At 54.6% G+C, this 26,058-nt stretch overlaps 1 protein-coding gene across 1 annotated transcript in view; it reads left to right on the forward strand.

Annotated features, from left to right (window-relative positions):
- The window catches only part of LMOD1 (leiomodin 1), a gene marked incomplete at its 3' end in the record, with an annotated part of 49,702 nt that extends 40,010 nt beyond the window's left edge, over positions 1-9,692 (forward strand). Inside the window, exons 2-3 of the mRNA XM_084611592.1 lie at positions 6,274-7,861; positions 9,430-9,692. Coding sequence (XP_084467718.1) covers positions 6,274-7,861; positions 9,430-9,692 — 1,851 coding nt within the window. The remainder of the gene's footprint in view (positions 1-6,273; positions 7,862-9,429) is intronic.
- Positions 9,693-26,058: the final 16,366 nt, after the last annotated feature.

Here is a 26,058-nt window from a genome sequence, read left to right on the forward strand (position 1 = left end):
GATGGTGAGGCAATATTAAGGGTCACAATATCTGTCTTATTACGGTTGATTTTCAGTCCGATTTGCTGGCTGAATGTATTGAGTCAGGTTGTTTTTTCTTGCATATGGTGTTGGTTATGTGTTAGGAGAGCAAGATGATCTGCAAAGTCCAGGTCTTCAAGGAATGAGAAGGGTGTCCATCTGATGCCTCTTGGCATATCTTCTGTTGTACACCACATTACCCAGTCGATGGCAATGTTGAAGAGGATTGCAGACATGACACACCCCTGACGTACTCCTGTTTTGACTTCAAAACAGCTCACTTTGATCAATACTGCATATAAAGTTGGAATAGAAGCTTTTGATTATGTTGATTATATGGAGGGGGATTTCATATGCCTGCAGAATACGTCATAGGCTGGTCCTCTGAATGCTATGAAAAGTCTTCTCAAAGTCTATGAAGTTTACGTAGAGTTGCCATTGCCATTCCGAGCATTATTCTATTTTGTTTTGTAGAGTGAAGATCTGGTCTGTCCATCCACGCCCTTTCCAAAAACCGGCTTGCTCTTTTCTGAGAATGCTATCAACTGCCTCTGATATACACTGGACTATGAACTTACACAATACCTTGCTTGGCACAAATTAAAGTGTGATACCATGCCAGTTATTACAATCACTGAGAGCATCTTTCTATGGTATCTTCACTATAACCCCATTGTTCCACTCATCTGGCACTTTTTCCCTTTCCCAGACTGATGGGAATAGAGGGGCCAGGATAGATGCTGCTAACTCAGGATTTACATTGAACAATTCTGCATTCAAGTTGTCCTTGCCAGGAGCTTTCCAATTTTTTAAGGATTTGGTGGTGTGGATGATCTCTTCCTTAGTTGGAGTGTCTGAGTTGATATCAAGATCTTCTTCTGCCTTCAGCAATTCTTTGAAGTGCTCTGTCCAGCATATTTCTTGTTCTTTTTCTGTTGTCAGTGGATGGCCTTGTTTGTCCCTGTTACGTGTGTTTCTTGGTGTCTGCCATTTGCACTGATAAGTACCGTCTTTTTTTTTAGACAGTTCCTTGTTCACCACAAGTAGCTTCATCCTCTGCTTGTGCTGCCAGATTATCAGCATCATGTTGTTTGTCCGCTCTCACAAGGTGTTTGCCCTCTCGGTGTGCCTTGCTGTACTGCTTGTGGTATTTGTCCTTTAGCTTCTGGGATTTTGTGTCTAAAACTTTTTTCTTCAGAGCTCATCTGCTTTCTATGGCATTCCATATGCTGGGTGTAATCCACTCCTTCCTTTTCTTCTGCTTGTAGCCTAGACAGGCTTCACTGCCCTGTTTATAGATTTTTATTACTTTGTCCCACTTCTTGTTGATCCCCCCATCTGTGTTCCCCTCCTCTTCATCGTCTGCAAGTGCCTGAAACCTGTTCTTTAACTGCAGAACGAAGGTTTTCTGTATTTCAGGGACCTTTTGCTTGCTAACGTGATAACGTCTATGTCCCTTGTTTGGTGGACCCACACTTCTCAGTTTTAGCTTGATGGAGGCTGTCACAAGGTGATGGTCGCTGCCAACATCTGCTCCCCTTCTCACTTTCACATCTGTCAGTGAGCGTCGCCTTTTGCCATCATATGGTCAATCTGGTTCTTATCTCTGCCATTTGGAGAACACCATGTCATCTTGTGAATTTCACGATGTTGAAATAGGGTTCCACCGATGACTGGGTCGATCATATTGCAGAGATCAACAAGTTTCTCTCCGTTTTCATTCACGCTGCCACACCCATGTCTTCCCATTGTTCTGGCATTGTTTGTGTTGTCCTTACCAACCTTGGCATTCAGGTCTCCCATGATGATAGTTAGGTTGTGGCGTGGTACTCTCTCTAACTACACCTGTAGTCTAAGGTAGAATTTGTCCTTTGCTTCTTCATCACCGTCATTTGTTGGAGTATAGCTCTGGATCAGGGTGATATTATTGTTTTTCCCTTTCAGTTTGGCTCTCATAAATCTGCTGCTGATGGACTTCCATTCAAGCAGGGACCATTCCACTCCATTCTTCAAAAGGGTAGCAACATCCTCATGATGTTGCCCATCATCCCGTGCAGAATTCTCCCAAGGCTATTGTTAGTCTTCCTGATCCCATCCACCTGCTCACTGACACCCAGGATGTGTAAACTGTTGTTTCTCATCTCTGCTGTGACTTGAGCTAGCTTCCCTGTCTTGTACATTGCCTGTACGTTCAGAAAAAAAAGTTTGTTTTTTTTCTTGATGTTGAGCACTTCAGTCTTCATGCCAGTGGCTTCCATTAATTAATTATAGGTTTCAGAGTAGCAGTCGTGTTAGTCTGTATCAGCAAAAACAACAAAGAGTACTTGTGGCACCTTAGAGACTAACATTTGAGCATAAGCTTTCGTGGGCTACAGCCCACTTCATCAGATGCAAAGAATGGAACATACAGTAAGAAGATATTTATACATACAGAGCACATGAAAAGGTGGAAGTACCCATACCAACTGTAAGAGGCTAATTAATTAAGAAGAACTATTATCAGCAGGGGAAAAAATTTTTTTGAAGTGATAATCAAGATGGCCCATTTCGGACAGTTGACACGAAGGTGTGAGGATACTTAAAGTGGGGAAATAGATTCAATTAGTGTAATGACCGAGCCATTCCCAGTCTCTGTTCAAACCTAAGTTAATGGTATCTAGTTTGCATATTAATTCAAATTACTATATGTTCCATTCTATGCATCCAATGAAGTGGGCTGTAGCCCACGAAAACTCATGCTCAAATAAATTTCTTAGTCTCTAAGGTGCCACAAGTCCTCCTGTTCTTTTTATTAATTAATTATATTACCCTCCTTTAAATATTTATTAATCGAGTCCCATTTCAGCCACTCCTTTATTTTGTCAATTTCTAACAAGTAGGAATTAGGATAAGACTGTCATGGGGGATGCATATTAATCCCACATCTGCTACTGGAGTTTTTTCTGCACCTTTCTCTGAAGCATCTGGTGCTGACCATTGTCCAAGACAGGGTACTGGGCGAGATGGAACCTGGGTCTGATCGCGTCTGGCAAGTCTTCTGTTCTTTTCATGAGCTACCAACACACTGCATGCATCATACAATGCCTGATTGGTGTGTTTGGATGTGTATTGTATACTGTGGGGACCCAGATTAATACAGAGAGTTATTAATCTACCTTTGAAAACCATGAATAGCAACAGAATTTAGAACTGTTTTGCATTAAGCAGCACTGACATTATAGTAAATAACAGAAACAGAATGCTACCCAGTTACTCTGTTATATTTGCTAGACAGTTACGGGAGTTTGTGACCAGGGTCCTAGTTGGGAGCCAGCTGTGGTCATTCAACTAGGGTGAACTGCAAAGAATGGGGCAGACAATCCCCATAAAGCTGGTGGATATTCCAATACCTAGATTTACCAAACCAGCATAAAACAGCTTCTTTATTACCTCACTGGAAACTCAGAAGTCCAAACAACACAGTTCCTTTAAAGTCAGGGCCATCCCTCGCTATTTTGGTGCCCTATGCAGCCTCCCCCCCCCTCCCCCGGTGGGGGGCCTGTGTGGGGCCCAGATCTCCACGGGGGGGAGGGGGGGCCTGGCCCCAGGCCTCCGTGGAGGATGGGGGCTGGCCACTTCCTGCGGGAAGTGGAGTGACCCGGCCCCAGCCTGCTCCGCTCCCCTGGCTCCCAGCCACACCACTGGCAAGTGCTGGGGAGTGGTTCCCCCCTGCCCCCCATGTCTGGGAGCCAGGGGAGCAGAGCAGGCTGGGGACAGGTCGCTCCACTTACCGCTGCTGGTGAGTGCAGGGTCAGGCCTGGCTGCAATCTTCAGGGGAGTGGGGGCCAGGCTGGGGCAGGGAAGAGGCAGGGGCCTGGGGAAAAGCTGGAGCAGGGGCTGGAGCAGCACCCCAAATTTCCTGGTGCCCCAAATTTCCTGGTGCCCTATGCAGCTGCATGCTTTGCATATGGGTAAGGACGGGCCTGCTTAAAATGATCAATTCTGAAGCACTTAGAGGAGAGGAAAGTGATCAGGAACAATCAGCATGGATTCACCAAGGGCAAGTCGTGCCTGACTAATCTAATTGCCTTCTATGACGAGATAACTGGCTCTGTGGATGAGGGGAAAGCAGTGGACATGTTATTCCTCGACTTTAGCAAAGCTTTTGACTTGGTCTCCCACAGTATTCTTGCCAGCAAGTTAAGGAAGTATGGGCTGGATGAATGGACGATAAGGTGGATAGAAAGCTGGCTAGCTCGTCTGGCTAAACAGGTAGTGATCAATGGCTCCATGTCTAGTTGGCAGCTGGTATCAAGCGGAGTGCCACAACGGTCAGTCCTGGGGCCGGTTTTGTTCAATATCTTCATTTATGATCTGGAGGATGGTGTGGATTGCACCCTCAGCAAGTTTGCAGATGACTCTAAACTGGGAGGAGTGGTAGATACGCTGGAGGGCAGGGTTAGGATACAGAGGGCCCTAGACAAATTAGAGGATTGGGCCAAAAGAAATCTGACGAGGTTCAACAAGGACAAGTGCAGAGTCCTGCACTTAGGACGGAAGAACCCCATGCACCGCTACAGACTAGGGACCGAATGGCTCGGCAGCAGTTCTGTAGAAAAGGACCGAGGGGTTACAGTGGACGAGAAGCTGGATATGAGTCAACAGTGTCCCCTTGTTGCCAAGAAGGCTAACGGCATTTTGGGCTGTATAAGTAGGGGCATTGCCAGCAGATTGAGGGACGTGATCATTCCCCTCTGTTTGACATTGGTGAGGCCTCGTCTGGAGTACTGGGTCCAGTTTTGGGCCCCACACTATAAGAAGGATGTGGAAAAGTTGGAAAGCATCCAGCGGAGGGCAACAAAAATGATTAGGGGACTGGAGCACATGACTTATAAGGAGAGACTGAGGGAACTGGGATTGTTTAGTCTGCAGAAGAGAAGAATGAGGGGGGATTTGATAGCTGCTTTCAACTACCTGAAAGGGGGTTCCAAAGAGGATGGATCTAGACTGTTCTCAGTGGTAGCAGATGACAGAACAAGGAGTAATGGTCTCAAGTTGCAGTTGCAGGTTTAGGTTGGATATTAGGAAAAACTTTTTCACTAGGAGGGTGGCGAAGCGCTGGAATGGGTTACCTAGGGAGGTGGTGGAATCTCCTTCCTTTGAGGTTTTTAAGATCAGGCTTGACAAAGCCCTGGCTGGGATGATTTAGTTGGGGATTGGCCCTGCTTTGAGCAGGGGGTTGAACTAGATGACCTCCTGAGGTCCCTTCCAACCCTGATATTCTACGAGTCTATGATTCTATGATCCAGCCTCAGGCCTCCATCCAGTTATCCATGTCAAATATGATGAAAATTTCTGTAAATCTTATTTCATCGTATAAAAGAAAAGGTTTTGCCAATCCCAAAGGATCTGACACATCACCTCCCAGGTTAATGAATGTTTCAGACCTTACCCAAGTACACGCTACAGCCAATTCTTATTAACTAAAATCTAAAGGTTTATTTATAAAAAGAAAGAAAGAAAGGTGAGAGTTAAAACTGGTTAAATGGAATCAATTACATACAGTAATGGCAAAGTTCTTGGCTCAGGCTTGTAGCAGTGATGGAATAAACTGCAGGTTCAAATCAAGTTTCAGGAGTACATCCACAGCTTGGATCGGTCATTCAGTCCATTGTTCAGAGCTTCAATTTGTAGCGAAGCTCCTCCAGAGGTAAGATGCAGGATTGAAGACCCAATGGAGGTGTTTCCAGGGCCTTTTATAGCTTTTGCCATGTGGAGGGCATCCCATTGTTCTTACTGTGGAAAATCACAGCAGCAAGATGGCGTTTGGAGTCACCTGGGCAAGTCCCATGTCCAGGCATGTCACCTAGTCACAGCAGGACATTCCATTCAGTGCAGAGGGCATCTCCCAGGGTCCATTGTCAGTTCAATGTTCTCTCGATGGGCCACTCCATTTGAATAGTCCCACCAGGATGTGCTGACTAATTACTTTGTGGGTGTTCCCCCAGGAACAAACATTTGAAATCCAGGTATAGAGTCAATACTTATTACTTCATGCACAAAAATGATACATGCATACAGATAGAATAATCATAACCAGCAAATCATAACCTTTTCATAGACACCTCACTCGACAACCTTTGTACAATATTTGCTGCAAATATATAACAGTGGTCGCAACAATGATCTATATGGTTATATTTTAATCAGATAATGTCACAGAGTTGTATCTAATAGTTTGTTGTTTCTTCCTCTAATTTTCTTTCTCATTAGGAAGGGATGCCAGCAGAGAGGAAGAAAGACCCCAGGAATCTGGAAGGAAAGGGCAAGGAAGCTCGTTCCCAAGACCTTGTCAGGAAACGAGACTTTGATCTGGGAAAAGAACGTAACAAAGGAGAATGTGCTCAGAGAACAAGTTACAAAGAGAAAGAAGAACTAGAGAGTAAATGCAATGAGAAACCCAAAGGAGAAAAGGTCCCCAAGGACAAAGACAAGGTCATGGACAAAAAACTCATAGGAAAGGACAGAAAGGAAGAAGAGAAGAGTGCAGCACCAAAGAAAGAGCTAGGAAAGGACAGAAAGGAAGAAGAGAAGACTGCAGCACCAAAGAAAGAGCTAGGAAAGCACAGAAAGGAAGAAGAGAAGAGTGCAGCACCAAAGAAAGAGCTAGGAAAGGACAGAAAGGAAGAAGAGAAGACTGCAGCACCAAAGAAAGAGCTAGGAAAGGACAGAAAGGAAGAAGAGAAGACTGCAGCACCAAAGAAAGAGCTAGGAAGGAATAGAAAAGGAGAAGAAAAGAGAGAAAAGGAGAGTAAAGAAGAAGAAAGGTGTTCAGCTTTAAAGAAATACTCAAAGGTTGATGGTAAGGAGAAATCACTTACAGACTCCAAAGGAGTCACTGAGGAAAAGCCTCTTCTGTCACCAGAGACAGGGCCTAAACAGATCCCAGAAAACAGCCCCTCAAAACCTGTGGATAGCCCCCCAAGCCAGACCAAGGAAGAGGAAGAAGCAGCTTCCAGTATCTTTGATGAGCCCTTAGAAAGAGTGAAGAATAATGACCCAGAGATGATGGAAGTCAATGTCAATAACTCCGACTGCATCACCAGTGAAATCCTGGTGCGCTTCACAGAGGCCTTGGAATTTAACACCGTGGTCAAAGTGTTTTCACTGGCCAATACCCATGCTGATGACCATGTGGCATTTGCCATCGCCATTATGTTGAAGTCAAACAAGACACTAACTAGCATCAATCTGGACTCTAACCACATCACGGGTAAAGGGATCCTGGCCATCTTCCGTGCACTGCTGCAGAACAACACCCTGACAGAGCTGCGTTTCCATAACCAGAGACACATCTGCGGGGGGAAGACGGAGATGGAGATAGCCAAGCTGCTGAAGGAGAACACCACCCTCCTGAAGCTGGGCTATCATTTTGAACTGGCAGGTCCCCGCATGACAGTCACAAACCTGCTGAGTAGGAACATGGACAAGCAGAGGCAGAAACGCCTGCAGGAGCAGAAGCAGGTTCAGGAACGTAGCGAGAAGAAGGATCTGCTAGAGGTGCCAAAGGCAGGCGGCTTGCTAAAGGGGTCGCCCAAGCCTTCACCACAGTCATCCCCAAAATCTTCCCCGTGGTCTTCCCCTAAAAGTTCTCCTAAGAAGGGTGGGCCTCCGGCTGCACCCCCCCCACCCCCACCTCCACTAGCCCCACCCCTGATCAATGAAAATATAAGGAATTCTCTCTCTCCAGCCACCCAGAGGAAGATGGTGGAGAAGGCACTTCCTGCTCAGGAGAAGAACTCAAGGGACCAGCTGTTGGCGGCCATTCGATCCAGCAATGTCAAACAGCTAAAGAAGGCAAGTGAGGGGCCGAGGAGCTGGGATCTCCACAGAACATTACCAGGTTCATTGGGTGACCCAAGATTTCAGGTCTAGCTTTAGATTCCTTCCCTCCCATCCCTCCCCACCCCCACCCCAGTGTTTGAGTCCAAGCACATTTGGACACCGCGTTCATGTCACCCAAGTACTGAATATGGGAGGCTTAACCTGCTTTGGAGAGTCTCCGTGTGCCAGCCAATCGGAACCAGCCTCTGGGACGGAATTCTGGCACGTTAGTCAGTTCCCGAGATCCTCTCGCCATTTGCCTCGGCAAAGCCCAGTAACCCCAAAGCAACTGGCTGAAGGCTCCAGAGCAGTTTGGCTATATTCTTTCCAGCAGCCAAATTAAGTCAATGGCCAGTTGCTGGGGGACTTGGCTTCAGATGAGCTCAAGAGCCTGAAACCTCCAATGAGTCACCGTCCGACAGTGGGTGAGCCCAGATTCCCCAGGCCCACGGGCATTGAGTCTCTGGGGCGTCTCCACACTCTGAGCTTGAGGATTTTCTCCAACTTCTCCCTCAATAACCCAGCCACAGATAACTGGGCATGTGCTCAGTGTAGTACCCAGAGGCATGTGCCATGGGACCCAGCTGAGGCCTCCCAGGTGTTAGTGGGGTGAACATCTGTCTTTTTTGCCATCTCAGCCCGGTGCTGTTGTCTGAGCTCAGATGGTACACCACAGGCTCTGGCTGGCTCAGTGTGAGGACAGAGATCTCTTGCTAGTGTCAAGTGTAAAGGCTGGTGACTCAGGTGAATGGTAATGGGGTGCCCTGTCTCTCAGTAAAGGCTTGGGGAATTGCAGGCCCCACCTGAGTTGCCCATATTGCAGCTGGTTTTCTGGCATCAGCGAGAGGCACAGACTGAATGGCCCATGGAGACCGAACTCCCCTCGACCCTCTCGAGCTGGGACAGGGGACAGAGGCCTGAGCTGCTGCTGCTGCCTGCCCACTGGAGAGAGAGTCACTCCTCATGGTTACTTATGCAACACCTGGCTCACTCAATTCATTTAAAAATAAACAAGCCCAACCTGTTCCAGTAACCCCCTGGTTCCAGTCCTGTGCCGAAGGGTAACCGACCCTTTTATCTTGGCAGGTGGAGGTCCCAAAATTATTGCAATAGGATATGGAAGCTGGATCTCCCGCATGGATGAGACCTGTGGCAGAAAATAGGATGTTTGCCTTTCTCATGACTGTTTACATGGCCAGTCCTTGGGGACTCTGCAGTGTCCACCTGCCTGCCCCAGAGCTGGAGGAGCAGTGTTCTCTGTGGGGTCCAACTAAGGGGGGCAGCCCTGAGAAGGGCCCTGGGGTCATTGGATGCAGCATGTGCGGCAGACCTGGTATTCATTTTTACATTCTTTAAAATCTTAAAGCTCTTTCTTTTAGCCAGCACCAGCGTGCGACATGCCAGTGCAAGATGGGGGCAGGGTTGCAGGAATGGGGGGAGGGTGTTTGTTCCTATTTCTGCTGACAGAGTTTGGAGCATGAGGTAGTTACCAAGTGCAGCAGATGCAGGATGGATGTCCCTGAATGTCTGGGTCCTCATCTCCAGAACTGCGTGGCTCTGCCAATACGGAACAGCACACAGACAGCGACCTGAACCCCAAAAAGCCTTGCTTTGCTCTCGGCTTGGAGTCTGTCGGGGAGAACTGGCAGCGGGACATTGTCTGGAGTGACACAGAGCCAAACTCAGGAGAATGCTTGGGGCAGAAACGAATTGCCACCTCTCTGCAGGTTCAGGATCTCCGGTGCCCTGAAAAGGAAAAGGGAGCGTACAGTGCACGGGGAGAGATGCTGACTGCCACAGACAGTTAGTATTGGCTGAATGTGTTGGGGGGCTGGGGAGATGCACCTGATGCTGATATTTTGTGCAAAGAAATAACTGAAGTTTGCAGAGGGCTGGCCCAGGGATGTCACCTCCCCCCAGCATCGTCAGGGCTCAGAGCAGCCAGTGTCTAGTGCCATGCTTTCCACGACGGATCGCCGGTCACTGTGCTTCTGCCCTTGGTGCTGGGGCTGTGCCGGTGGAGCAGAAGCAGGGGAGTCTGCACCACTAGAGCGAGGGGGGGGTCTTCCCCAGTGGCTCGGGGCGGGTCTGTGTCAGAGGAGGGGGGGTTTGCACCTGAGGAGCGGGGGAGGGTCTGTGTCAGAGGAGGGGGGGGTTGCACCTGAGGAGCGGGGGAGGGTCTGTGTCAGAGGGGGGGTTGCACCTGAGGAGCGGGGGAGGGTCTGTGTCAGAGGAGGGGGGGGTTGCACCTGAGGAGCGGGGGAGGGTCTGTGTCAGAGGAGGGGGGGTTGCACCTGAGGAGTGGGGGAGGGTCTGTGTCAGAGGGGGGGTTGCACCTGAGGAGCGGGGGAGGGTCTGTGTCAGAGGAGGGGGGGTTGCACCTGAGGAGCAGGGGAGGGTCTGTGTCAGAGGGGGGGTTGCACCTGAGGAGCGGGGGAGGGTCTGTGTCAGAGGAGGGGGGGTTGCACCTGAGGAGCAGGGGAGGGTCTGTGTCAGAGGGGGGGTTGCACCTGAGGAGCGGGGGAGGGTCTGTGTCAGAGGGGGGGTTGCACCTGAGGAGCGGGGGAGGATCTGTGTCAGAGCGGGGGGGTTGCACCTGAGGAGCGGGGGAGGGTCTGTGTCGGGGGGGAGTTGCACCTGAGGAGCGGGGGAGGGTCTGTGTCAGGGGGGGTTGCACCTGAGGAGCGGGGGAGGGTCTGTGTCAGAGCGGGGGGGTTGCACCTGAGGAGCGGGGGAGGGTCTGTGTCGAGGGGGGGTTGCACCTGAGGAGCAGGGGAGGGTCTGTGTCGGGGGGGGGGTTGCACCTGAGGAGCGGGGGAGGGTCTGTGTCGGGGGGGGGTTGCACCTGAGGAGCGGGGGAGGGTCTGTGTCAGAGCGGGGGGGTTGCACCTGAGGAGCGGGGGAGGGTCTGTGTCGGGGGGGGTTGCACCTGAGGAGCGGGGGAGGGTCTGTGTCAGAGCGGGGGGGTTGCACCTGAGGAGCGGGGGAGGGTCTGTGTCGGGGGGGGGGTTGCACCTGAGGAGCAGGGGAGGGTCTGTGTCGGGGGGGGGTTGCACCTGAGGAGCAGGGGAGGGTCTGTGTCGGGGGGGGGTTGCACCTGAGGAGCGGGGGAGGGTCTGTGTCGGGGGGGGGTTGCACCTGAGGAGCGGGGGAGGGTCTGTGTCGGGGGGGGGTTGCACCTGAGGAGCGGGGGAGGGTCTGTGTCGGGGGGGGTTGCACCTGAGGAGCGGGGGAGGGTCTGTGTCAGAGCGGGGGGGTTACACCTGAGGAGCGGGGGAGGGTCTGTGTCAGGGGGGGTTGCACCTGAGGAGCGGGGGAGGGTCTGTGTCAGAGCGGGGGGGTTGCACCTGAGGAGCGGGGGAGGGTCTGTGTCGGGGGGGGTTGCACCTGAGGAGCAGGGGAGGGTCTGTGTCAGAGCGGGGGGGTTGCACCTGAGGAGCGGGGGAGGGTCTGTGTCGGGGGGGGGGTTGCACCTGAGGAGCAGGGGAGGGTCTGTGTCGGGGGGGGGTTGCACCTGAGGAGCGGGGGAGGGTCTGTGTCAGAGCGGGGGGGTTGCACCTGAGGAGCGGGGGAGGGTCTGTGTCGGGGGGGGTTGCACCTGAGGAGCGGGGGAGGGTCTGTGTCAGAGCGGGGGGGTTGCACCTGAGGAGCGGGGGAGGGTCTGTGTCGGGGGGGGGTTGCACCTGAGGAGCGGGGGAGGGTCTGTGTCGGGGGGGGGGGTTGCACCTGAGGAGCGGGGGAGGGTCTGTGTCGGGGGGGGTTGCACCTGAGGAGCGGGGGAGGGTCTGTGTCAGAGCGGGGGGGTTGCACCTGAGGAGCGGGGGAGGGTCTGTGTCGGGGGGGGGTTGCACCTGAGGAGCGGGGGAGGGTCTGTGTCGGGGGGGGGTTGCACCTGAGGAGCGGGGGAGGGTCTGTGTCAGGGGGGGTTGCACCTGAGGAGCGGGGGAGGGTCTGTGTCAGAGCGGGGGGGTTGCACCTGAGGAGCGGGGGAGGGTCTGTGTCAGAGCGGGGGGGTTGCACCTGAGGAGCGGGGGAGGGTCTGTGTCAGAGGAGGGGGGGTTGCACCTGAGGAGCGGGGGAGGGTCTGTGTCAGAGGAGGGGGGGTTGCACCTGAGGAGCGGGGGAGGGTCTGTGTCAGAGCGGGGGGGTTGCACCTGAGGAGCGGGGGAGGGTCTGTGTCGGGGGGGGTTGCACCTGAGGAGCGGGGGAGGGTCTGTGTCGGGGGGGGGTTGCACCTGAGGAGCGGGGGAGGGTCTGTGTCGGGGGGGGGTTGCACCTGAGGAGCAGGGGAGGGTCTGTGTCGGGGGGGGGGTTGCACCTGAGGAGCAGGGGAGGGTCTGTGTCAGAGCGGGGGCGTTGCACCTGAGGAGCGGGGGAGGGTCTGTGTCGGGGGGGGGTTGCACCTGAGGAGCGGGGGAGGGTCTGTGTCAGAGCGGGGGGGTTGCACCTGAGGAGCGGGGGAGGGTCTGTGTCGGGGGGGGTTGCACCTGAGGAGCGGGGGAGGGTCTGTGTCGGGGGGGGGGTTGCACCTGAGGAGCGGGGGAGGGTCTGTGTCAGAGGAGGGGGGGGTTGCACCTGAGGAGCGGGGGAGGGTCTGTGTCGGGGGGTTTGCACCTGAGGAGCGGGGGAGGGTCTGTGTCGGGGGGGGTTGCACCTGAGGAGCAGGGGAGGGTCTGTGTCGGGGGGGGTTGCACCTGAGGAGCGGGGGAGGGTCTGTGTCAGAGGAGGGGGGGGTTGCACCTGAGGAGCGGGGGAGGGTCTGTGTCGGGGGGGGGTTGCACCTGAGGAGCGGGGGAGGGTCTGTGTCAGAGGAGGGGGGGTTGCACCTGAGGAGCGGGGGAGGGTCTGTGTCAGAGCGGGGGGGGGGTTGCACCTGAGGAGCGGGGGAGGGTCTGTGTCAGAGCGGGGGGGTTGCACCTGAGGAGCGGGGGAGGGTCTGTGTCGGGGGGGGGGTTGCACCTGAGGAGCGGGGGAGGGTCTGTGTCAGAGCGGGGGGGTTGCACCTGAGGAGCGGGGGAGGGTCTGTGTCGGGGGGGGGTTGCACCTGAGGAGCGGGGGAGGGTCTGTGTCAGAGGAGGGGGGGGTTGCACCTGAGGAGCGGGGGAGGGTCTGTGTCGGGGGGGTTGCACCTGAGGAGCAGGGGAGGGTCTGTGTCGGGGGGGGTTGCACCTGAGGAGCGGGGGAGGGTCTGTGTCGGGGGGGGGGGTTGCACCTGAGGAGCAGGGGAGGGTCTGTGTCGGGGGGGGTTGCACCTGAGGAGCGGGGGAGGGTCTGTGTCGGGGGGGGGGTTGCACCTGAGGAGCGGGGGAGGGTCTGTGTCGGGGGGGGGGGGTTGCACCTGAGGCGCGGGGGAGGGTCTGTGTCGGGGGGGGGTTGCACCTGAGGAGCGGGGGAGGGTCTGTGTCAGAGCGGGGGGGTTGCACCTGAGGAGCGGGGGAGGGTCTGTGTCGGGGGGGGGTTGCACCTGAGGAGCGGGGGAGGGTCTGTGTCAGAGGAGGGGGGGGTTGCACCTGAGGAGCGGGGGAGGGTCTGTGTCAGAGGAGGGGGGGGTTGCACCTGAGGAGCGGGGGAGGGTCTGTGTCAGAGGAGGGGGGGGTTGCACCTGAGGAGCGGGGGAGGGTCTGTGTCGGGGGGGGGTTGCACCTGAGGAGCGGGGGAGGGTCTGTGTCGGGGGGGGGTTGCACCTGAGGAGCGGGGGAGGGTCTGTGTCAGAGGAGGGGGGGGTTGCACCTGAGGAGCGGGGGAGGGTCTGTGTCAGAGGAGGGGGGGGATCTAGAGAATCACACCCTGGGGTCTGCTCTTGTGGAAGGTGTTTAGCTGGAGCTTTATGCCCCAAACCCGCCTGTCCGCGCCCGTTCTCTGGGCTCATCGCTTTGTGTGCCTTTAAATCCCCTTTGGCCGCGCACTGTGTCGTTTTCACAGTAGACCAGGTACTCTAAGCCACCATTGTCGGGGAAAGGGGGGCCCTGAGAACTGCTCTCTGGGGAGGGGGCCGTTCCCCCAAAGCACAGGGCAGGGCCCCAGGGGAGCGCTGCCCCAGGCCAGGCTGTTCTCAGAGTCCCACCGGACGGCCAGCGATGAGAAAGCAGGGGACGGTTGACGTGCTGCTGGCCCGTGGCCCTCCTGGCCCTGGGTGAGATGAACTGAGGGGCAGTAACACATCAGCATGAGGGGAACCTCCCCTGCTCTGTGTCACGAGGTAGCACCTGACTCCACAGGCACCGGCTGCTTCCTTGCCCCGGGGGTGCTCAACCCCTGCTCCGCGCGAGGCCCCACCCCCACGCCACCCCTTCCCCTGCCCCATCTCTTCCCACCCAGTTCTTCCCCCTCTCCCCGCTCCTCCTACTCCCCAGCGCCTCCTGCACGCCAAGGAACAGCTGATTGCAGCGGGCGGGAGGCACTGGGAGGGAGGGGGAGGAGTTGATCGGCGGGGCAGCAGGCGGGCACGAGGTGCTGGGAGGGGGAGGAGCTGGCTGCTGGTGGGTGCTAAGCACCCACTAATTTTTCCCCATGGGTGCTCCAGCCCTGAAGCACCCATGGAGTCAGCGCCTATGCCTGACTCACCTGCTGGAGCCTGTAGCTGCACCCAAGTCCAGGAGCCATCTGAGGTCCTGCAAGTCCCAGTTTCTGAAAGGGGGCAGCCCGCGTGGCCAGCCCAAGGCACAGCCCTGCCAGTGGGTTGATCAATATGCAGGTGTGCTCAGATGGGGCCCCGTCCGCTTTGCTGGGCTTGGTCGCCAGGGACTGGGCCTTGCAGCCACGTGGTACAGCCAGTGTGAGCACAGTGGGCTCAAGGCTTGGTGGGGGCCCAGATGCTGCATGGTGCCGTGCACGGTGAGCCAGGCAGGGCACGTGGAAGCAGAACGCCAGCCCTAGGCACAGGCCCTGACTGTTATGGAGGGCTCTGTTCTCACTTCTCCCCGCTGGGGGATAAACACATGCAGCTGGTGTCGTCATTCTGCCATCGGACGGTGGGGACAATCTGCAGCGAGCTCAGGCGCTCACACTGCACAGGTGGGCTGCCAAGCGTGACTTGCTCTAAGCTGGTGAGGAGCGAATGGGCCACCAGGCTGGCCAATGAGAAATGAAACCACCCTGCTTTCAGGTCTGACCGACACCCCAAGTTCTCATGTCAGTGTCAGACACACGACACCTGCCTCCTTCAGGGCTGCATGTGGCAGCTGCCCTCTTGGCTGACACCAGCGATCAACCAGGGATCTCCAGAGCTGAGGGCCTGAACTAGGCTTTGGCACTGGGAGTTGCAACAGACTCCCAGCCTCTGGAGACTGGGCACAGCTGGGGACATCTGACACACCCTGACAAGTGGTTTACACCCAAGCTTGCTAGGCGGCTGGATGGGCCTGACCCTGAGCTTGGCCAAAGGAGGTGCTATGGAGCAGCACAATAAGCTCCCATCCCCCCCAGAGGATAATCATGTTGACACTGCATCCATCTGAGACCCCACATCAGGTCTGGGGGACCTCAAAAGGCACCAATCCCTGATCTCCTTGTGGCCCGACAGAGCAAGACCCAGTCACTGAGCTGGCCCAACACCCACTGATGCTCATGAGTAACCTCAAAAGACCTGCCAGCAGCATCTTGAAGATGTGGGGGACAATGTTGCGTGCTCTGCTACTGCACAGAGTACAAGTTACCTGCCCACCCCACACTCTGAGCTGTCTTGTCCCCGTGGCGTGTGTGCTAATGAACTGAGCGTAGACCCAGAGCCAGGCACAGCTCAGTTCTAACCCACCACTGATGCAGACTCTCTGTAGCCCTAGCAAAGTCACGTAGCCTCACCGCTTCAGTGTCTCTCAGTGTAACAAGGGACTAATGCCCATCTCAGGGGTCGGGGGGAGAGTTTCATTAGTGTCTGCAAAGGGCTTTTTAAGTGCTGGAGATGCCGATCTATAAACAGAAGCCAAGTCACGTTCCCCTGGAACCACCCAGTGGAGGCGCCAGCCTGCCATGCAGGAAGGGAAGGACATTGTGGAGAATACACTGAAAGTGTGAAGCTACAAGCAAACACCACGGCCGTTCTCAGCTCTGTCCTCTGTGACTGTAAAACATGTTTGCACCATGTACAACATCACCCACCGTGTCACTAATAAAGCTCACCAAACGCTGCCTGTGATCAGTATGATGGCTCTGGGGTTGGGGGAACAGCCCACCTGGGGCTTGCTGCAGCGTTTACCACAGCGGGGGAGTGCTACAGTCACAGGACACCTGCCCTTGGCTGCAGGTGAAGATGGGCCCGGGCTGCCAGTGGCACGAACGGTAACGTGACTGGCCTGGGGTGGAACTAAACCACCAGGGAGAATTTGCACAAGAGGGAACTGTTGCATCTATGCACACCGCTGATTTGGGAACACATTGTTCCTGGTGTAAACAGGTGTTTAAATGGGTGCTGCCCCTCCCCACAGGAATTCTGCTGCTCCGGCTGGTTGTTGGCAGGAAACGCCTTCTCCTGATGGGGGATGCTGAGGACTCTCGGCACATTTAGATAAATGCTCAACTGCTGGGAAACTCCAGAGCTGCTGGGCAAACCTTAACCAGTGCAAAGTAAAGGGCAGTGATTGGAGGCTCTTTGCTTGCCCAGTGCAAACTAGGGGTAGGGCTGCCAACTTTCTAGTCGCACAAAACCAAACACCCTAGCTCCACCCCTGCCCCGAAGCCCCACCCCCTGCTCACTACATTCCCCCTCCCTTGGTGGCTTGCTCTCCCCCCACCCTCACTCACTTTCATTGGGCTGAGGCAAGGGGTTGAGTTATGGGAGGTGGTGAGGGCTCTAACTGGGGGGTGCGGGCTCCAGGCTGGGGCCAGAAATGAGGGATTCAGGGTGCGGGATGGGGCTCCAGGCTGGGGGAGGGAGTTGGGGTGTGGGAGGAGGTCAGAGCTCCAGCAGGGAGTGCGGGCTCTGGGGTGGGGCTAGGGATGAGGGGTTTAGGGTGCAGGAGGGGGCTTCAGGTTGGGGGGTGGGGCCAAGGGATTTGGAGTGTGGGAGGGGGCAGCAGGTTGAGGCAAGGGGGTGGGGTGCAGGAGGGGGTGAGGGCTCTGGGGTGGGGCTGGGAATGAAGGGTTTGGGGTGCAGGAGGGTGCTCCAGGTTTGGAGGTGGGGGCTCAGGGTTGGTGCATGGGCTTATCTCAGGCGGCTCCCAGTCAGTGGGGCTAAGGCAGGCTGCCTGCCTCTCCTGGCAGCAGGTCCGGGTCCTAGGTCGGGGGGAGCAGGAGGCTCTACACACCGCTCTCGCCTGCAGGCACCGCCCCCCAAGGTCCCATTGGCCGGTTCCCAGAGCTTGGGGCGGGGGCAGCAGCATGCGGAGCCCCATGGCCCCCCATCTAGGACCCGGGCCTGCTGGCAGCTTCTGGGCTCCGCATAGCACGGTGCCAGGAGAGGTAGGGACCAGCCTGCCTTAGCCCCGCAGCACTGCCAACCGGACTTTTAACGGCCCCGTCGGTGGTGCTGACCGGAGCCGCCAGGGTCCCTTTTCGACCGAGTGTTCTGGTCGACAACCGGACACCTGGTCACCCTAGGGGCACTCTCGCCACTGACCCCAGTGGAGAGTCTCCGGTGAAACCCAGAAGCAATGAGACTAGCTGGCCCTCCAGACACTTGATGAATGGCAGGGCCAGGCATGGAGGCTGGGTCAAGGCTTCATAAATTACAAACTGATTTTTCCCTGGTAACCTAAATCCAGCAGATGAGCCCAGGTCTACAGAGCCGAACAGTGCACTTAGGACGGAAGAACCCAATGCACAGCTACAGACTAGGGACCGAATGGCTCGGCAGCAGTTCTGCGGAAAAGGACCTAGGGGTGACAGTGGACGAGAAGCTGGATATGAGTCAGCAGTGTGCCCTTGTTGCCAAGAAGGCCAATGGCATTTTGGGATGTATAAGTAGGGGCATTGCCAGCAGATCGAGGGACGTGATCATCCCCCTCTATTCGACATTGGTGAGGCCTCATCTGGAGTACTGTGTCCAGTTTTGGGCCCCACACTACAAGAAGGATGTGGATAAATTGGAGAGAGTCCAGCGAAGGGCAACAAAAATGATCAGGGGTCTGGAACACATGACTTATGAGGAGAGGCTGAGGGAACTGGGATTGTTTAGTCTGCAAAAGAGAAGAGTGAGGGGGGATTTGATAGCTGCTTTCAACTACCTGAAAGGGGGTTCCAAAGAGGATGGCTCTAGACTATTCTCAATGGTAGCAGATGACAGAACGAGGAGTAATGGTCTCAAGTTGCAGTGGGGGAGGTTTAGGTTGGATATTAGGAAAAACTTTTTCACTAGGAGGGTGGTGAAACACTGGAATGGGTTACCTAGGGAGGTGGTGGAATCTCCTTCCTTAGAGGTTTTTAAGGTCAGGCTTGACAAAGCCCTGGCTGGGATGATTTAATTGGGGATTGGTCCTGCTTTTGAGCAGGGGGTTGGACTAGATGACCTTCTGGGGTCCCTTCCAACCCTGATATTCTATGATTCTATGCTTCTATGACCAACCCACAGAGCCTCGTGGCAGCAGCAGCCTTTCCACAGTGTCCAGGAGGAGCAGAGATTTGGTGCTGAACCTCCTGCAGCAGGGGTGGAGGGCGAAGGTGGGTCGATGACCACCAGGAGGGGAAGCACTATGGCAGCACGGGGCTCTGGCTCTGGAGCTCAGAGACCTGCCAAGGCCGTAGTGTCAGCCGGGCGCAAAGCCACCGCTGCAGCTTAGCTCCCCTTCCACACAACCCACAGACACCCAGCACACCCACACCCAGCACACCCACTTCCTGCACACCCACTCCCAGCACACCCAGCACACCTGCTCAGAGCGCACACCCACACCCAGGACACCCACTCCCAGCACACCCGCTTCCCACACACCCGCTTCCTGCACACCCACACCCAGCACACCTGCTCAGAGCTCACACCCACACCCAGCACACCCACTCAGAGCACACACCCACTTCCTGCACACCCGCTTCCCGCACACCAGCACCCAGCACACCTGCTCAGAGCTCACACCCACACCCGGCACACCCACTCCCAGCACACCCACTCAGAGCTCACACCCACTCCCAGCACACCCGCTCAGAGTTCACACCCGCTTCCCGCACACCAACACCCAGCACACCCGCTCAGAGCTCACACCCACACCCAGCACACCCACTTCCTACACACCTGCTCAGAGCGCACACCCACTCCCAGCACACCCACTCAGAGCACACACCTGCTTCCCGCACACCCGCTTCCTGCACACCCACTCCCAGCACACCCAGCACACCTGCTCAGAGCGCACACCCACACCCAGGACACCCACTCCCAGCACACCCGCTTCCCACACACCCGATTCCTGCACACCCACACCCAGCACACCTGCTCAGAGCTCACACCCACACCCAGCACACCCACTCAGAGCCCACACCCACACCCGGCACACCCACTCCCAGCACACCCACTCCCAGCACACCCGCTCAGAGCACACACCCGCTTCCTGCACACCCGCTTCCCGCACACCAACACCCAGCACACCCACTCAGAGCCCACACCCACACCCGGCACACCCGCTTCCTGCACACCCACTCCCAGCACACCCACTCCCAGCACACCCAGCACACCCAGCACACCAGCTCAGAGCGCACACCCACACCCAGCACACCCGCTCAGAGTTCACACCCGCTTCCCGCACACCAACACCCAGCACACCCGCTCAGAGCGCACACCCACACCCAGGACACCCACTCCCAGCACACCTGCTCAGAGCGCACACCCACTCCCAGCACACCCACTCAGAGCACACACCTGCTTCCCGCACACCCGCTTCCTGCACACCCACACCCAGCACACCCGCTCAGAGCCCACACCCAGCACACCCACTCCCAGCACACCCACTTCCTGCACACCCACTCAGAGCACACACCCACACCCAGCACACCCACTTCCCGCACACCCACTTCCCGCACACCCACTCCCAGCACACCCGCACCCAGAACACCCGCTCAGAGCCCACACCCACACCCAGCACACCCGCTTCCCACACACCCACTTAGAGGGCACCTACACCCACATCCAGCACACCCAGTCCCAACACACCCACATCAACACCCAGCACATCCATTCACAGCACATTCACACTCAGCACACACACACACACACACTCAGGTGAAAGAACCCTACAGGGAAACAAGCACTCGCCCAACACTGTCCTCTGGGTCCTTTCCAAGCAAGGGCAGCGTCACTGCAGAGCTACTCCTGTGCCCCACGGGGACAGCCCATCACTGGCAATGGGACCAAAGGCTGAGCCCAAAACATCAACACGGGCATGTCAGCCCCACCCTGTGCTGGGAGGCGGCCGCTGACTGCCAGGCCCAGAGTCTGTGTCCCACAGCAATGCCCCCACCTGACAGGTTAGTCCCAGGATGGCTCACCCTCGCCAATGAGCCCTTAAACGGCTGGTGGGGGGTGGGGTGGACCCTTCCTTGTCGGGCTTTTGTATTTTCCAGCACTCACAGTGAGGCTGTTGCTACCCATTCAGGCTCTGGGCTTAGCTCACGTGTATGAGAGGAGTTTTCAGAGGGGACAATGGAAAAGGCCCATTTAACAAAATGCCAGTGGGAACCATAGTTCTTTAGCCATTAGCCGGGTGGCAGGAACACCACATAAGAGTTTGCCATGTGGACACACCAGTACACACAGACACATGCCTGGGTGTACACATGCACACAGAAACACATATGTTCAGCCCCCACCTCTACCCAGACACTCCCATGCATGTGCGTGCAAACATACAGCCAGCCGGCTCACTGGGCAAGGTGGGCTCAGGGTTGTACCAGGCCAAAGGAGCCCCTCCCTGGCCAGGCCTTGCTGCTCATTCAGCTGAGCCCTGCAGCAGATGGCTGGGTCAGGCTCACACCCCCACATTAGCTACAGATGCTGCCGGCTGCCGAGTCTGGTTCCAAAGCTGGCTTCTTGGGACCCAGCGAAATGTCTATATTTGGGCATTATGCACAGAGCTGCCCAAACGGAGTCTCATTCCTCTGTTCTTCCTAACTGTGGGCAGGCAGCCAGCTCCAGGCCAGCAAGGGCGCTGGGATTTGCTTGCTGCACCCCCAAGGAAAGAAAACAAGGCCCAACTCCCTCCTGCTGCCCCCAACACAGTCACAGCAGGCCAAGGGGATGGGGAGGTCCTGGCCATCATGGGGTGGGGGCGGGGGTCCTGAGTCCCAAGGGATGAAGGGCCTGGCCATCAGAGACTCCCGCGGAGGAGAAGGTCTGGCCATCACAGACTCCTGGGGGGGAGGCAGGGTTCTGGCCATCACAGACTCCCGCGGGGGAGAAGGTCTGGCCATCACACGCTCCTGGCGGGAGGGGACTCTGCCCACCACAGACTCCTGGGGGTGGAGGGCGGGCCTGGACATCACAGACGCTTGGGGTGGGGGTCGGGAGCTGGCCATCGGGGTGGCAGCGGGAAACCCGTCACCTGAGCCTTGTGGCACATAAGTTTAACAGCCTAGAAGGTCAAAGGTGGCACATGGCCAGGGCCAAATTAACCCATCCCTAGGCAAGTATACATTTCTGGGCCTTTCTACTGGCCCACTAAGACAGGCTACCAGGCATATCACAAGAGCAAAGCCCCTACCCCAGAGACACTGACACCCCAAAAGCTCATGACAGCAGCATCTTTCTCAATAATTTTCTTACATATCACCAAGTGACCACTCTTTCCTCTCTTCCACAAGGTGCTATCCTGTCAAGGGGGTTGTCTAGGAACACATTTGAGAGCCATACAGCAGCTAAACCTTCTCAAAGCATCTCTACAGTCTGTTGGCTGGTCCTTTGTCACACACCAGGGCCTTCTATGCTACGAGGCAAGGTCCTTGGACGGGGTGTGACATTACGCCCTGTATTCTTCATAGAAATATGCTTATGATATGAATATGGCATACATAAGATGTATTTTATGCAAGATGGGTCATGTGAGGTATCATTGGAAAGGTTCTGATTTACTGAATATGATTAGCCAATTTGTATGCATGTATCATTTCTGAATCTGAAGTTAGGAATATTGACTATGTAACAATTACAACTGTGTTTTCACCTGGGGAACACCCACCAGACAGTATACAAACAGCCTGTCACCTGGTACGGGACATGATCTTGGACTTCTAGTGGTTTTCCATTAAGAGGGGGTGGGTGGGTCAAACTGGGAAACAAAGGATTCCTGCCATAAGCAAATCCTATTTAAGGCTGGGAAGTGAATTAATCTTGGTTCGTTCTTCATTGAATCCCCACCCAAGATGACTTTTATGTAATTTGTGTAAGATGAAGTTTGTGTAATTTGTAACTGGGGGGGGGGGGAGAGACGCAAAAAGCTGTGCATATCTTCTTCCACATTGAGGGAGGTGGCGAATTTCACGAGCTCACGCTTTACAGCTTTCTATGCAGCGCAAGACAATATAATTTTGGGTTTACACTCTAGAGAGTGTGTGCACCTGAGTGCTGGGCAATTCCCTAGCTGAAAGCCTTCCATGCAGCACTGATTTCAGTATCGGTGTCATTCTGCAGCGGGGTGTGTCCCTATTTGTATGTGTGTGTATGCAGCAGAACAAGGTGAGGGAGCCCAGGCTGGTGGAACGGGCAGGCTCGGTGGAACCCCAGGACATCAGGTGCCTCCCAGAGAAGGGTGGGAATCCGTCACAAGGGAATAATACACGGGAAGGTATGGGGGTGGGGGGGATGTGAGAACCTGGATTTATGCAGGAAATAGCCCAGCTTGATTGTCATGCACATTGTGTAAAGAGTTGTCACTTTGGATGGGCTATCACCAGCAGGAGAGTGAATTTGTGTGGGGGGGTGGAGGGTGAGAAAACCTGGATTTGTGCTGGAAATCACTTTAGATAAGCTATTACCAGCAGGACAGTGGGGTGGGAATAGGTATTGTTTCATATTCTCTGTGTATATATAAAGCCTGCTGCAGTTTCCACGATATGCATCTGAGGAAGTGAGCTGTAGCTCACGAAAGCTTATGCTCTAATAAATTGGTTAGTCTCTAAGGTGCCACAAGTCCTCCTTTTCTTTTTGCGAATACAGACTAACACGGCTGCTACTCTGAAACCTGTCATTAAAAAGACTGGGACTTTTCAGCTTGGAAAACAGTCGACAAAGGGGGGATATGCTAGAGAGCTGTAGAATCGTGACAGGTGTGGAGATGGTGACTAGGGAAGTGGGCGCCCGTGGGCAGCCTGTGTGGATCCTGGTTCTTGTCGGGGTGGAAGACGGGAGAGGCCAAGCCGGCTGCCAGCACAGGCAGGGGGACTGGTGGGGCTCTGCCCCCAGGGGGTCGCTGCATGTGCCTGAGTGCATCTCCCCACCATCTGCCACCGGGGGAGCAGGTCTCTGGCACAGCCTCGGGGAGCTTTCAGCTGTTTTCGTGCCTACTGTGCTGCCCTCTTTCCCATGGTGCAGATGGTACCTGGAGTGAGGTACCTGGCAGGGGAGAGGGAGGGATTTGGGGTGCAAGTGACAAAAGGAGATGGGCGTCGCCTGTTGTGACGTTACTGACATAAACTGTGACCGTGTAGATCATTGTTGCAACCACTGTTCTATATTTGCAGCAAATATTGTACAAAGGTTGTCGAGTGAGGTGTCTGTGACAAGGTTATGATTTGCCGGTTATGATTATGCTGTCTCTATGCATGTATCATTTTTGTATTTAAAGTTATAATTATTGGCTCTATACTGGCTGTATTTCAAACTTGTGCTCTGCTTCTGGGTGACACCCCGGACACTGGTGCCAGCACTGCCCAGCCTGCTGGGTGGCCCATGAAGGACCTTCAGCTACGCAACTGACCCACGGAGAGAAGGCAGACACGCCGGGGACTCAGCCAGGCAGGCAGGGACCTGCCTGTGGAGAGAACTCTGAGGTGTTTCCAGGCCATGGGCTGGGTGGCTTGTGTTGGAAACAAAGGAAGCACAAGCCACATAGCAAAAGGACTATAAAAAGCAGCAGCAGCATCTCCATTTTGTCTTCACTCCTGCTTCTTACTTCTGGAGGAACCTTGCTAGAAACTGAAGCTCTGAACAAAGGACTCAATGACCCATCCCAGCTGGGGATGTTCTCCAGAGACTTGATTTGAGCCTGCCATTTATTTAATCACTGCTACAAGCCTGAACCAAGAACTTTGCCATCACTGTATGTCATTGAACCAATTCTAGCTCTCATCTATATTTCTTTCTTTTTATGAATAAACCTTTAGATTTTAGATTCTAAAGGATTGGCAACAACATGATTTGTGGGTAAGATCTGACTTGTATATTGACCTGGGTCTGGGGCTTGGTCCTTTGGGATCGGGAGAACCGTTTTTCTTCTACTGGGATATTGGTTTTCATAACCAGTCATCCCCATAACGAGTGGCACTGGTGGTCATACTGGGAAACTGCAGTGTCTAAGGACTAGATGACCTCCTGAGGTCCCTTCCAACCCTGAGATCCTATGAGTCTATGATTCTATGAAATTGCTTGTATGACTTCTGGTTAGCCAGTGGGGTGAGACTGAAGTCCTCTTGTTTGGTGTGCCTTAGAGGCAGAAAACCACCAGCCTAGGGCTGTGACTGCCCTGCTCTAGGCAATTTGTCCTGAATTGATACTCTCAGCTGTGTCATAGAATCCTAGAATAGCAGGGTTGGAAGGGACCTCAGGAGGTCATCTAGTCCAACCCCCTGCTCAAAGCAGGACCAATCCCCAACTAAATCATCCCAGCCAGGGCTTTGTCAAGCCGGGTCTTAAAAACCTCTAAGGGAGGAGATTCCAACACTTCCCTAGGTAACCCATTCCAGTGTTTCACCACCCTCCTAGTAGGGTGACCAGATAGCAAGTGTGAAAAATCGGGACAGAGGATGGGGGGGTAATAGGAGCCCATATTAAAAAAAAAAGCCCCAAATATCGGGACTATCCCTATAAAATCAGGACATCTGGTCACCCTACCTCCTAGTGAAATAGTGTTTCCTAATATCCAACCTAGACCTCCTCCACTGCAACTTGAGACCATTACTCCTCGTTCTGTCTTTTGATACCACGAGAACAGCCTAGCTCCATCCTCTTTGGAACCCTTCTTCAGGTAGCTGAAGGCTGCTATCAAATCCCCCCTCACTCTTCTCTTCTGCAGACTAAATAACCCCAGTTCCCTCAGCCTCTCCTCATAAGTCATGTGCCCCAGCCCCCTGATAATTTTCATTGCGCTCTGCTGGACTCTCTCCAGTTTGTCCACATCCCTTCTGTAGTGGGGGGACCAAAACTGGATGCAATACTCTAGGTGTGGACTCACCAGTGCCAAATAGAGAGGAATAATCACTTCCCTTGATCTGCTGGCAATGCTCCTACTAATACAGCCCAATATGCCGTTGGCCTTCTTGGCAACAAGGGCACACTGCTGACTCAGATCCAGCTTCTCGTCCACTGTAATCCCCAGGTTCTTTTCTGCCGAACTTTTGCTTAGCCATTCGGTCCCTAGCCTGTAGCGGTACATGGGATTCTTCCGTCCTAAGTGCAGAACTCTGCACTTGTCCTTGTTGAACCTCATCAGATTTCTTTTGGCCCAATCCTCCAATTTGTCTAGGTCACTCTTGACCCTATCCTTACCCTCCAGCGTATCTACCACTCCCCCTAGTTTAGTGTCATCTGCAAACTTGCTGAGGGTGCAATCCATCCCATCATCCAGATCATTAATAAAGATGTTGAACAAAAGCGGCCCCAGGACCAACCCCTGGTGCACTACGCCTGATATTAGCTGCCAACTAGACACTGAGCCGTTGATCACAACCTGTTGAGCCCGACAATCTGGCCAGCTTTCTATCCACCTTATAGTCCATTCATTCAATCCATACTTCTTTAACTTGCTGGCAAGAATAGTGTGGGAGACCATATCAAAAGCTTTGCTAAAGTTAAGATATATCACGTCCACCGCTTTCCCCATATCCACAGAGCCAGTTATCTCATCATAGAAGGCAATCAGGTTGGCCAGGCATAACTTGACCTTGGTGAATCCATGTTGACTGTTCCTGATCACCTTCCTCTCCTCCAAGTGCTTCAAAATGGATTCCTTGACCTGCTCCATGATTTTTCCAGGGACTGAAGTAAGGTTGACCAGTCTGTAGTTCCCCGGCTTCTTTTTCTTCCCTTTTTTAAATATGGGCACT

This window comes from Lepidochelys olivacea, assembly GCF_965140295.1.
Source record: "Lepidochelys olivacea isolate rLepOli2 genome assembly, chromosome: 21".
Classification (NCBI taxonomy): Eukaryota; Metazoa; Chordata; order Testudines; family Cheloniidae; genus Lepidochelys; species Lepidochelys olivacea.